This window comes from Dermacentor albipictus, chromosome 10, assembly GCF_038994185.2.
Source record: "Dermacentor albipictus isolate Rhodes 1998 colony chromosome 10, USDA_Dalb.pri_finalv2, whole genome shotgun sequence".
NCBI lineage: Eukaryota > Metazoa > Arthropoda > Arachnida > Ixodida > Ixodidae > Dermacentor > Dermacentor albipictus.
Genome location: NC_091830.1, coordinates 335,688 through 349,090, shown reverse-complemented (window position 1 = coordinate 349,090; position 13,403 = coordinate 335,688). Strand labels below are relative to the sequence as shown.

General features: G+C 45.0%; 1 protein-coding gene across 4 annotated transcripts in view; it reads left to right on the top strand.

Annotated features, from left to right (window-relative positions):
* Positions 1-13,403, top strand: part of Patr-1 (Protein associated with topo II related - 1) — a 312,386-nt gene that overhangs the window by 157,664 nt on the left and 141,319 nt on the right. For all 4 annotated transcript variants that reach the window (XM_070527717.1, XM_070527720.1, XM_070527716.1 and 1 more), the window contains one exon: positions 12,387-12,473. In XM_070527717.1, coding sequence (XP_070383818.1) covers positions 12,387-12,473 — 87 coding nt within the window. The remainder of the gene's footprint in view (positions 1-12,386; positions 12,474-13,403) is intronic.

Sequence of the window (13,403 nt, the reverse complement as noted above, 5' to 3'; positions counted from 1 at the left end):
GCTCACTCGAATTGCCCTCCGTTGCGTGTTCGTTTTGTGGCTGGCTATCTGTTCTTGTCAGGCCATCTTTTTTCCAGCAGTTTTGAATGGCAGGCATTGCGACATTCACTATGTGCTTGTAAGCATCTCCGCAGCCTGTCTGATGTTGACGACTGTCAAGTGCTGCAGGTGCAGGTTTATAAGAAGCTGCTGAAAAGGTGCCGCCGGAAGTACGACTTAACTCTCCTCATTGTGCCTTGGTCCAGTGGCTGAGGTATACACCGTTTTTTCATGGGCGCCACCATATTGCTACGCAGGGGCACCATCTATGGGCAGTCAGCATGCTGGCTTGGGCGAGCACTTCGTTTTGCGTGGCAGGTATACGCTCGGCAGTAGTTTGTTTTCACGCTCGTACGGTCTATTCAGTATGACGTGGCGTGTTCGACGTGGAAAACAGTTTTGTGAGACGTACTGAGGTTATTAAAGCCAGTATGGCCAGACTTTCTGCTAGCGTTGGGGCGAACGGAGCACGCACCGCGATGTGTGCATGCATGTTTGAGCCTGCAATCAGCCTCGGAGATCAATTGTGCATTTCTGAAAGTTCCATTCACTAATGTGACCTTATTGCTGTATTATCCTCTAGTTCTAAGCTGCGGTTCAGGAGCAATGAAACATATGTAACGACCGTAACAGAGTGGGTACCGTTCTGCTATGATGTCCCTGAGCTGTGCTGTTATACTTCGACAAGCGTTCAAACTTTTAGCTGCAGATTACAGTCGCCGACTGATTTTCCTGACTCCAGAAATTCGGACATGCTCGATTATTCTGTCTGCTTCGTGGCACCGCCATTCTTCTCATAGACCATAATGTATAACAACTGCCGAAAGTTTGGACACCTTGCAACCTCTCGTCTGATTTTTCGGACACTCCTTGAGCCAACTCGATCGAGAGCACCATGCACCGACTCTGACCGGTGCATGGTTCGACTTGCTGAACGCCATTTTTGTTTTGAACGGAACCTCCTTGCTGTCCCACGAAGTGGCACTACTGCAAATCCCCGCTCATCATCATCATCGTTTCTGCCTGGTTTGATAGAGTGGCTCTACAACAGTTTCGGTTTCAGCTTAGTAAGCCATGTCAAGACAGTCCAGCAACCAATTTGTTTCTTTGCGCATTCGCGCACGACGCAGTGAGTACGCCATATTTTTCGTTTGTGCAACTGGTGTCGGCATGGTGGTGTTTGCTTTGTGTGCTGTGTCGAGGTTCCAGTGATCTAACGCGGCATACGGAAACATCACGTCAAGTGTCTAATGGCGCCAGCAGTGGCCGCGCACACTGCGCTGGGGAATGCTAGCAAGCGGGTGCCGGGAGGCCTAAGATTTGTCGCCTTCCAATGTCCTCCCGACTGACGCGGAAAATGTTCTGCCGAGACCTGCGCAGTCGTTGCATTGCAATTCCAGACGCCGTCTCACTTGACAGTTTCACAGGTGCTGATACTGCTGTACTGACATGCGCAGAACTCGACGACGGCAAGATCATTCGTCCGGTTTCTGCTGCACCGCCAGACGAATGACGCACCATGTGCTATGCTGCCGTCGCATGCGGAGCGTGTACAAGCAGTGACTGTGCTTTCAGCCACCTAGACTGACCGTACGACCCTCTCTGAGATTCAGGCTTATCTAATTGCGCATAAACGGAACAGCGTCCAACGGCGCATTCGCGATTTCTTCAAGCCTACTGCCGACCCCGAAAACGTTCATGGAAATAAAAGATTTCATTTTTTCTTTTCTTAATCTGCTTTTGCGGACACCTGTTTATTCGGACATTTTCACAGTCCCCTTGAGGTCCAAATAAACGGTCGGCGACTGCACATTGCATGAATAGTTGGTTCTGTGGATGAGGTTTCCACCCATGAATAAAACTGTTTCGGTTAGTAATAGCAGCATACCTTACAGTGTGAACTATAGTTGTCCAGCAAAGCGATCGTTTACGAAATGCGCGAACATCCTAAGCAGTGTTAGGTGCTGGATTACAGATATCTTTGTTCTATATAGCTCATGGTCCAAGCGTGCGGTATCAACGTTTATAGATCTCCAAACATTGTGTAGCGTGATTATACGAGGTCGTATAGCGGCCACAAAAGGGGATGCCAGGTCTTGTGAAACTTGAGAGGTACAAATTGAAGGTCGTACAGGCCTACGCCCGTACATCCAGTCATGATGACCAGGAAGTCGAAAGCTTCTATGAAGACATGGAAACGGCAATCGTCATCATCAGCCTGGTTACGCCCACTGCAGGGCAAAGGCCTCTCCCATACTTCTCCAACTACCCCGGTTATGTACTAATTGTGCCCATGTTGTCCCTGCAAATTCCGCCCACCTAACTGTTGTCCCTTCATCCGCCCACCTAACTTTCTGCCGCCCTCTGGTACGCCTCCCTTCCCTTGGAATCCATTCCGTGACTCTTTATGACCATTGGTTATCTTCCCTCCTCATTACGTGTCCTGCTCATGCCCGTTTCTTTTTCTTGATTTCAACTAAGATATCATTAACTCGCGTTTGTTCCCTCACCCAATCAGCTCTTTTCTTATCCCTTAACGTTACACCTAACATTCTTTCCATAGCTCGTTGCGTCGTCCTCAATTTAAGTAGAACCTTTTCGTAAGCCTCCAGGTTTCTGCCCCATACAGGAGTACTGGTAAGACACAGCTGTTATAAACTTTTCTCTTAAGGGATAATGGCAACCTGCTGTTCATGATCTAAGAATGCCTGCCAAACGCACCCCAGCCCATTCTAATTCTTCTGATTATTTCAGTCTCATGATCCGGATCCGCAGTCACTACCTGTCCTAAGTAGATGTATTCCCTTACCACTTCCAGTGCCTCACTACCTATCGTAAACTGCTGTTCTCTTCCGAGACTGTTAAACATTAGTTTTCTGCAAATTAATTTTTAGGCACACTCTTCTGCTTTGCCTCCGTAGGTCAGTGAGCATGCATTGCAATTGGTCCCCTGAGTTACTAAGCAAGGCAATATCATCAGCGAATCGCAAGTTACCAAGGTATTCTCCATTAACTTTTATCCCCAATTCTTCCCAATCCAGGTCTCTGAATACCTCCTGTAAACACGCTGTGAATAGCATTGGAGAGATCGTATCTCCCTGTCTGACGCCTTTCTTTATTGGGATTTTGTTGCTTGCTTTATGGAGGACTACGGTGGCTGTGGAGCCGCTATAGATATCTTTCAGTATTTTTACATATGGCTCGTCTACACCCTGATTCCACAATGCCTCCATGACTGCGATGTTTTCGACTGAATTGAATTCTTTCTCGCAATCAATGAAAGCTATATATAAAGGTTGGTTATATTCCGCACATTTTTCTATCACCTGATTGATAGTGTGAATATGGTCTATTGTTGAGTAGCCTTTACGGAATCCTGCCTGGTCCTTTGGTTGACGGAAGTCTAAGGTGTTCCTGATTCTATTTGCTATTACCTTAGTAAATACTTTGTAGGCAATGGGCAGTAAGCTGATCGGTCTATAATTTTTCAAGTCTTTGGCGTCCCCTTTCTTGTGAATTAGGATTGTGTTAGCGTTTTTCCAAGATTCCGGTACGCTCAAAGTCATAAGGCATTGCGTATACAGGGTGGCCAGTTTCTCTAGAACAATCTGCCCACCATCCTTCAACAAATCTGCTGTTACCTGATCCTCCCCAGCTGCCCTCCCTCTTTGCATAGCTCCCAAGGCTTTCTTTACTACTTCCGGCGTTACCTGTGGGAGTTCGAATTTTTCTAGACTATTCTCTCTTCAATTATCGTCGTGGGTGCCACTGGTACTGTATAAATCTCTATAGAACTCCTCAGCCACTTGAACTATCTCATTCATATTAGTAATGATATTGCTAGCTTTGTCTCTTAACGCATACGTCTGGTTCTTGCCAATTCCTAGTTTTTTCTTCACTGCTTTTAGGCTTCCTCCGTTCCTGAGAGCATGTTCAATTCTATCCATAATATACTTGCTTACGTCAGCCGTCTTACGCTTGTTGATTAACTTTGAAAGTTCTGCCAGTTCTATTCTAGCTGTAGGGTCAGAGGCTTTCATACATTAGCGCTTCTTGATCAGATCTTTCGTCTCCTGCGATAGCTTACTGGTATCCTGTCTAACGGAGTTACCACCGACTTCTATTGCACATGACTTAATGATGCCCACAAGGTTGTCGTTCATTGCTTCAACACTAAGGTCCTCTTCCTGAGTTAAAGCCGAATTCCTGTTTTGTAGCTTGACCTGGAATTCCTCTATTTTCCCTCTTACCGCTAACTCATTGATCGGCTTCTTATGTACCAGTTTCTTCCGTTCCCTCCTCAGGTCTAGGCTAATTTGAGTTCTTACCATCCTATGGTCACTGCAGCGCACCTTGCTGAGCACGTCCACATCTTGTATGATGCCAGGGTTAGCGCAGAGTATGAAGTCTATTTCATTTCTAGTCTCGCCGTTCGGGCTCCTCCACGTCCACTTTCGGCTGTCCCGCTTGCGGAAGAAGGTATTCATTATCCGCATATTATTCTGTTCCGCAAACTCTACTAATAACTCTCCCCTGCTATTCCTAGTGCCTATGCCGTTTTCTCTTCCTTTTTCGAGAAAGAGGATGGTAACCGAATCTTTTTTTTTTTTTCGGTTGTGTTCGTGCCGTTCTCTATGGCTCACTCACGTGTTACTGAAATACACACTCCAGATTTTTCACGCGAACTTAATAATATTTTAACCAAACTTTCGACTAAATACCCTAATGCTTGCGTCGTTCTCTTTATAGACTTTAACTTTCCGAATATTGATTGGATGACCCTAACCTCGTCAGCACCCAATGCGAAAGAAGCTAACGAATTTCTTGACGTTTGCCTAAACTTTAATCTTACTCAGCTGATATCACAACCTACACGAGTCACTTCCGATACCGCCAATATTCTTGACATAATCTTAACAACAGATCCAGGAAGCCTGTCTTCTATATCATTTCTAAAAGAAATAAGTGACCACATAGTCATTCATGCTAATTTTGCCTTTGTTCCCGAAGTACGCCAAGCTTGCAAGAAAACAATTCGACTGTATGACAAGGGGAACTATGGGGCCATCATTAGTGAACTTAATGCCTTTTTTCCATCGTTTCAAGACGGTTTTTGGGAACGACCTATTAATGAAAACTGTCACTCTTCAAAAACAAAATGAACCGATTAGCTGATGACTTCATCCCTAAGGTAACTTTCCGTCCCACCTGCCAAAAACCTTGGTTTACTAAGTCATTAAAATCGCTTGAAAACAAGAAGAAACGTCTTTTTCGTGTCGCCAAGACTAGAAACAGTGTTTGCGCATGAGACAAATACAACATTGCAGAAAAAGCGTACTTAACAGAAGTGCGCAACGCTAAATACTCATTCTTTCACACTGAGCTACCAAAAATCCTTGCTGATTCACCCAAACGTTTCTGGCAAATTCTAAACCCTCATGACACCCCTTCTGTTATCCTTACTAATCAATCTGGTCAAGTAGCAAGTTGTTCAGAAAGTGCCAATATATTTAATATAGCCTTTTCGTCCGTCTTTACAAATGAACCTAACCCTACTGAAGCAGAACTGTTTTCCGCTAGTTTACCTGAAATCCCACCCATAAGCATTAGTTTCTCTGGTATCCTGACCTTAATTGAAAAAATGAAATTGTCATCTTCTACTGGTACGGACGAAATAAATTCCAAGCTCTTAAAAAACACTAAGCACATATCTGCCAAATTTTTACTTTTGCTGTTTTCCCAGTCACTCTCCTCAGGAATTTTCTCTTACGACTGGAAGTGTGGGAAAGTCATTCCAGTTCACAAAGCAGGCAACAGAGACTGTCCGTTAAATTACCGCCCCATATCTCTAACCAGTGTGTGCTGGAAACTCATGGAACATATCATATACTCTCAGTTCATGCAGTTCCTTGATTCTAACAGCTTTTTTAATCCCTCTCAACACGGATTTCGAAAAGGCCTCTCATGCGAATCCCAACTAGCCCTTTTTCTTCACGACCTGAATGCTAACCTCGACACTAACCTACAAACAGATGCTATTTTTCTTGACTTCACCAAGGCTTTTGATAAAGTACCACACAAGCGTCTACTAATGAAGCTCTCTCAACTAAATCTGCCACACGACATTCTAAACTGGATCGCCCGATTTCTGACTAACCGCTCTCAGTTTGCTTCCCTTAACAGTGTCAAGTCTGACTCGCTCCCTGTAACACCCGGCGTGCCGCAGGGATCTGTCCTCGGCCCACTATTATTTCTAATATATATCAACGATTTTATGAGAACAAAGAAAAACTGCGCAAAAAAGAACAACACAGAGAAAGAACGACACGACACAGGCGCAGACTAACAACTGGTTTAATGCTCCAACGCCTCTTTCCTACCAACAACAGAACGCATGCGCACGAACCACAAAGACCAATGGCGCTATCATGTAGTCAAGGCTAGGAACACCAACTCCTTGCGGTACAAATGTATGGAAGCCTCACTAACACATTTATCGGACCCTAATCTCGCGATTTCTAAAGCTTCGATTACTTCACGCTCTTTCTTATCCCTTGCGCGTCCGACAATCTTAGTCCTGCCGAAAAGTGGGGTACAAACTTTGCCGTCATGCCTGCAGGTCTCGCAATGCTTAGGAAGATGCTGTCCTCTAGAATCATCTAGGGAATTGGAATGTTCCAATAATCTAATATTAATGCAGCGGCCTGTTTGTCCAACGTACACGTTGCCACAACTCAGTGGAATCTCATAGATGACATTCGCTCTACAGGGCACAAACTTGTTCCTGTGGTTAGTGCTGCACTCGATTTTCTTTTTCCTATCAGGTCTAACTAAATTGCACAGACTGGACAGCTTACAAGGTGCCGAAAAGAGAACCTGTATGCCGAATTTACCTGCGACCCTCTTCAGGCCGTGCGAGGCCCTGTTTACATAGGGCATAACTTCATACTTCCTCCTCTCCTGTGGATCCGCCCCACGAGGCTTTAAACTTGGTTGGAAGGACTTGAACAGGGACTCGGCAACAGCCCGAAGAAGGGCCAACGGAAAACCTTTCTCTGGCTTGTTCTTTTTTGCGCAGTTTTTCTTTGTTCTCATAATGTCATACCAACTAGCCCCTCACCGTACGCTTCTAGAATATATCAACGACTTGCCTAATAATTTATCATGTAACATCCGCATGTTCGCTGACGATTGTGTTATCTACCGCAAAATAACTAACATATCTGACCAAGCAGCCCTACAGAATGATCTTAATAAAGTGTTCGCTGGCTAATGACCCTTAATCCTAACAAATGTAAATTAGTTTCCTTCCACTGCCGCAAAAACCCACTCCAATTTCCCTATAAAATCGCTAACATACCAGTTGAAACAAGTGAATCCTATAAATACCTTGGTGTAACACTAACCCCTGATCTTTCCTGGCGCACCCATGTCACGAATATCATTTCATCGGCTAACCAATCATTAGGATTTCTACGTCATCTGCGTCACTCACCCTACCACGTAAGACTTTTGGCTTACCAATAGCTAATTTGACCCAAACTTGAGTACGCATCACCAGTCTGGAGCCCTCACCAAGTTTATTTGATTAACGCTATCGAAGCAGTGCAAAATCGTGCTGCTCGCTTCATTCATTCTTCTTATTCATATGATATCAGCGTGTCATCCCTTAAGTATGACTCTGGTCTGCCCACTCTTTCGTCTCGCCGCAGGATCACTATCACTTTACCACAAGTTTGGTTAAAACGGTAAACAAAAACCCGGGGCACTTCGCCGACCAAATAAAGATTTAAAACAAAGAAAAAAAGACGTTTCGGCTCCCACACGGGAGCCTTGTTCACAGGTAAAATAAACAAAGGTGCTCGAGCAGCTCGCTTAAATAGTCTAGAACACGTGACGCAGGCAGCGCACATACACTGACGGCAGATTGCCGTCGCTCCTGTTCAGAGTGTGTGGCGTAGTCTGGATCATGAGGAACTCAAGATAAAGGCGTCGAGATAGCCCTTTTTCCCTGGCAAGGACACGTGCCTTCCCCCAGTCGATTGCGTGGCCGCTTGAAGTGGCATGCTCAGCCAAGGCACTGGATTTCGCATTTTCTTTTTTGACGTCATAATTGTGCTGTTTAAGACACCTTTCAAAGTCACCAGTTTCGCCAATGTACACGTAGTCGCAATCCGCGCATGGGACAATGTACACAACACCTGGGAATTTCTCTTTTGGTAATTTGTCCTTAACATTGACAAGTGATTGCCGTAGTTTCTGGTTTGGAATGTGTGCCACTTGAACATTGTATGAACGCAGAATACGGCTTAGAGCTTCACTTGTGGACGGGATATAGGGTATTCCAGCGCGCTTTTGACTGGAGGCAGCATGGGGTAACTGCGGATGTGCCATTTGTCGTTCGACAGCATTCAAGAAAGAGCACGGGTAACCACAGGCTGATAGTTCCCGCCGTACCACGCTTACGTCGGATGCGTAGTCTTCTTGTCTCGTGCAGATTTTCTCCGTTGCGTAGAAATGTCGAAACCACTGCCCTTTTGTGAGAAGCAGGTTGCAAGGAGCCGAAATGCAAGTAGCGTCCTGTGTGAGTTGGCTTCCTGTAAACTGCGAACGACAAAGTGGGCCCCTTTCTTTCAATCAGCATATCAAGGAATGGAAGCTTGCCGTTGACTTCCTCTTCTACCGTGAACTGGATCGCTGCTTCCATGCTGTTCAGGTGTGAAGTGAACGACTGAATTACTTCTTTATGAATGATGCAAAAACAGTCGTCCACGTAGCGAAAGAATGCCTTCGGTGCAGGGCTGAACGAAGCGAATGCTCGACTTTCAAGTGCTTCCATTGTCAAGTGAGCGGCAGTTACCGATATAGAAGCTCCCATAGCCGTTCCGTGGACCTGTTTGTAGAAGCACTTTTGGAACGTAAAGTACGTATTTGATAAACAGAACTGTAACAGCCGAGCCAGGTCCGGTGCATCAATGGGCGATCTCTCGGGTAGAGTGGCATCCGACTCCAGAGCAGTACTGCATACATCCACGGCCAGTTCCGTTGGCACACTAGTAAAAAGCGATTTCACGTCAAAAGAGACCAAGATGTCGTTTTTGTCCAGTACGACGTCACGGACTTTGTCCATCAAGTCGTAGGAATTGCGCATGTGAGTGGCACGTTGTCCGACGAGGGGCGAAATGACACGATGTAAAAATCCTGATAGCTTGTGCAGGGGTGAATGCGGTGTGGTTACCCGTGCTCTTTCTTGAATGCTGTCGAACGACAAATGGCACGTCCGCAGTTACCCCATGCTGCCTCTAGTCAAAAGCACGCCGAAATACCCTATATCCCGTCCACGAGTGAAGCTCTAAGCCGTATTCTGCGTTCGTACAATGTTCAAGTGGCACACATTCCAAACCAGAAACTACGGCAATCACTCGTCAATGTTAAGGACAAATTACCAAAAGAGAAATTCCCAGGTCTTGTGTACGTTGTCCCATGCGCGGATTGCGACTACGTGTACATTGGCGAAACTGGTGACTTTGAAAGGCGTCTTAAACAGCACAATTATGACGTCAAAAAAGAAAATGCGAAATCCAGTGCCTTGGCTGAGCATGCCACTTCAAGCGGCCACGCAATCGACTGGGGGAAGGCACGTGTCCTTGCCAGGGAAAAAGGGCTATCTCGACGCCTTTATCTTGAGTCCCTCATGATCCAGACTACGCCACACACTCTGAACAGGAGCGATGGCAATCTGCCGTCAGTGTATGCGCGCTGCCTGCGTCACGTGTTCTAGACTATTTAAGCGAGCTGCTCGAGCACCTTTGTTTATTTTACCTGTGAACAAGGCTCCCGTGTGGGAGCCGAAACGTCGTCTTTTCTTTGTTTTAAATCTTTATTTGGTCGGCGAAGTGCCCCGGGTTTTTGTTTACCCTTTTAACCATGTTTCATCCCGACCAGACGGGCTTCCATCAAACACTGAACTTCATTACCACAAGTTTTATCACAGTTCTTTCAGCCATCCACCTTACATCGCTCCCGCTACTCGCACATCCCTCCGCACGGGCCATCCACTTCAAGTCACCCGACCCCGTTCTGGCACCACTACTTTTTCTGCATCATTTTTTTGCCGCGCAGCTTCAGAATGGAATGGCCTTCCCCGCGACATTGTTTCAATCATCTGTCCATCACGTTTTATTAAAGTGTATCCATATACCTGTCTTGTTAAAAACCTGTGGCATTTGTAGCATCTCTGTACAACCCACCCCTTATGTAACACCCCCTTGTGGGGTCTTTAAGGAAATAAAATAAAGTGAAGTGAAATGCTGTCCTCAAAAATAGCTATCGCATTCTTTTTATATGATCCTTCTCATATATTATGGTTTTACAGGGCAAAAAGGCAGTGCCAAAGCACATAGCTTACATGTGTATCATGCTGGTTCACCAACCGCAGTGATCGCTGTGGTGAACAGTGCCATCGACTTCATGCAGGAAGGCTAGCATAGACATACAGTGATTTCAAACCTGCTGGACTTGAAATGCATGAGAACAACTCTGGTGTATCACAAATATTTGATAGCACCTGCAACTTGGATGTTTCGTGGTTGCCTTAGGTTGGCTGTACAAAAGCATGCGCTCTTACGTTTTATGTTTTAGTCCCTATGCCAAGCGATCAGATAGTGAGCAGATTTACCATGTCATGCTGGTAATACAGAGCCACCTCTTTGTTGAATTAAAGCCAATATGTGCAAAATAGTTCACAACATATATACTCACCGCGGCTGATAATGTGCGTCACATGTTTGCGCTCCCAAGATATATTTCCACGTACTGTAGTTAGCGATGCACCGAAAGGTTCCCTGACGACCTTATATGAACATACATTGCATAAATTTCACAAACTACGAGTTAAAGCATCTCCAAACCATTATGCAGCATGCAAAACCAATATTTTCAAGCAGTTCCATGCTGAATTGCACAATCAAGAGAGGAGGAAAGGCTCAGTGCACGCCCTTTCCTGCTCGCCCGAATACCTGCGATGTATTGAAGGCTACCTTGTTGACCCATTTTCTCAGAAACTATAGAAGTTAGCATAAATATTGCTACGGCACAGTACGTGCGATCACGAAAGGCCAGCAGTGTGAAGACGACGACGACGACTAGAAGCTAGCGCGGGCTGTTGCCTCTTGGCCAAGCGCAGCGTATTTTCCTTGTAAATATATTTGTACATAGCTTTTCGTCTGCGTCTTCCTACGTAACAATATAATGGTATCATTGTTTTCAGAATTCTTTCTTACTTTTACTGTAGCAGAATGTTACCTTAGCCCCTTCAGGCACAAATTAAATCTGTTCATAGAAAATTTAGTTTTACCACACTTCTTGCACCTTTGCCAACATGAAAATGGCGCCGCTATAGAATGAGCTTCATATAGCTGTCTACTAATTTGCTATCATAATCGATGCTTCGTCTTTCAGCCAAAACTGCAACTTTTTTTAATAGTCCTCCGCTTCTGTCTGGCAGCTTCGTTTTCTTAGCTGGTAGCTTTGAAAGGTAACTAGGCAAGTTGGGAAGTACCTTCTGAGTGCATCCCTTTACAAGGCTCCCTTTTTCCCGGCTTATTTCGACCTTTTTTTGCCATCGATGATGGAGGACAACGTCTTTGCTTTGTCACCCTCGTGAAAAGGGTCAGTGCGAGATTTGTCAGGCAGTTTTCTGTTGAGATGAGAAATTGCGCTACCCACATTGAGATCTAGGTTGCGCAGAACCCAAATAAAATGCTGTAGTAATCTACCCGCCCTGTAACCAATCACACATGTTGGCATGGTGAAGATGTGCATTTCAGTAACAAAGAGCACGTCATACACAGATTGCTGAACCCACATGTAGCAACAGTTGAAGCCAATTGACAAGTGAGTAAACTCTGCAGCGACAGCAGTGCTACAAAAGTCAGATAGTTGTGGTCCTGCACAACATTACTCAGTTTGACAAATGACCCTGGTTCTATAGACATTGGTTGCCATAACTTATGTTAACCTTGGAGGGCTGGTGGTAGTCAATTCTAAAACGTAAAGGAAGGAGTTTTCTATGTTTGGATCGTACTTGCATCCAGACAACTTGTGACTTGTGCAACTGATGGGAAGAATTGACACATGCCTTAGCTGAGCACCTGAAGGCATGAGAGCCTGTGGGAAAAAGCGTGCAACATTAAGAAACAAGACATGCAGCATTTTCACATTGAACTGCTGTTTTTCATGAACTAAGTGGTGGTAACAACTTGCGATGTCGCTTTTGTACTGAAAGTGGCTCAAATCTGCACACCTCCGTTCATTGCCCGAAGTCAATTCCTTTTATTTTCATCCAGGAAGCCACCTGCCAATTCCTCCTGTGCCCCATCCCATGCTAGGACGGGGGAGGGTCATGGTGGGCCCTCCTCCATCCATGTTGCTCAGTAAGTACATTACAGATTACTCTCATGATTTTTGAAAGGTGGTTGAATGCAGTCCTACGTGCCTCAGTGACCAAGCACGCTTATCTTTCACATGCTGCATTACACTTCACATTTTCACTTGCAAAATATGCACTGTGTTATCTTGAATTTGCATGGCTTTCTTCAGAGGTAGAAGTGGTGTACAACTTTGGTTATCGCTCTCGTGCATGGCTATTTGCTTTGTTCTTTTCTAGCACTTGAGTTTATACCTTATGCACAATCACCTCATGTTAGCCACAGTAACCGTTATGGGAACCTATAAAACTATTTGCTTTGTAGGTGTCCAGCATCAACACTTCAACAAATTTGGGCATTTTGGGTTCATTAGCACTGGAAAGGGCAATGGAGAGCCAGAGAAGACAAGTGCTTACTTTCAGCTTCCAAAGCAGACCAAATAATCTGTACATCAAGATAATGCTTTCAAGGAAAACAGACAGCCAGATTTAAGCACACAAACAGGTTGTAGTGCCACTGTTGATGTGATGGTGACGAAGACAAAGTTCGCTCCGTACGTGAAGGGCACTGCTTTTGCCCGCCTAGGTGGTCGCAATATTCGCCCTTGTCCATGCCCATTCCGGCTTCTCTAGTAAACATGCTCGTTCACATAATCAGAAATTACTCCACACTTGTGCAGCAGACACAAATGATGGCACCAAGGCTATGCATTTATTATGTTCGTTAAGAAATAGTTGTTGGCTGATTTTTTTTTTGATTCAACAGATACCACCAAAATGTCTAAGAAATGGCTTTTGAGGGCAAACTGTATCATCTGCAGCTGCAGATGATACAGTTTTACCTCAAAATAACAAACAATTATAATGAAGTACATGTATATTATTAAACGTAAAATTTGGTTCACCATGCTTTACTTCTGCTTTAACAAAACCAAGA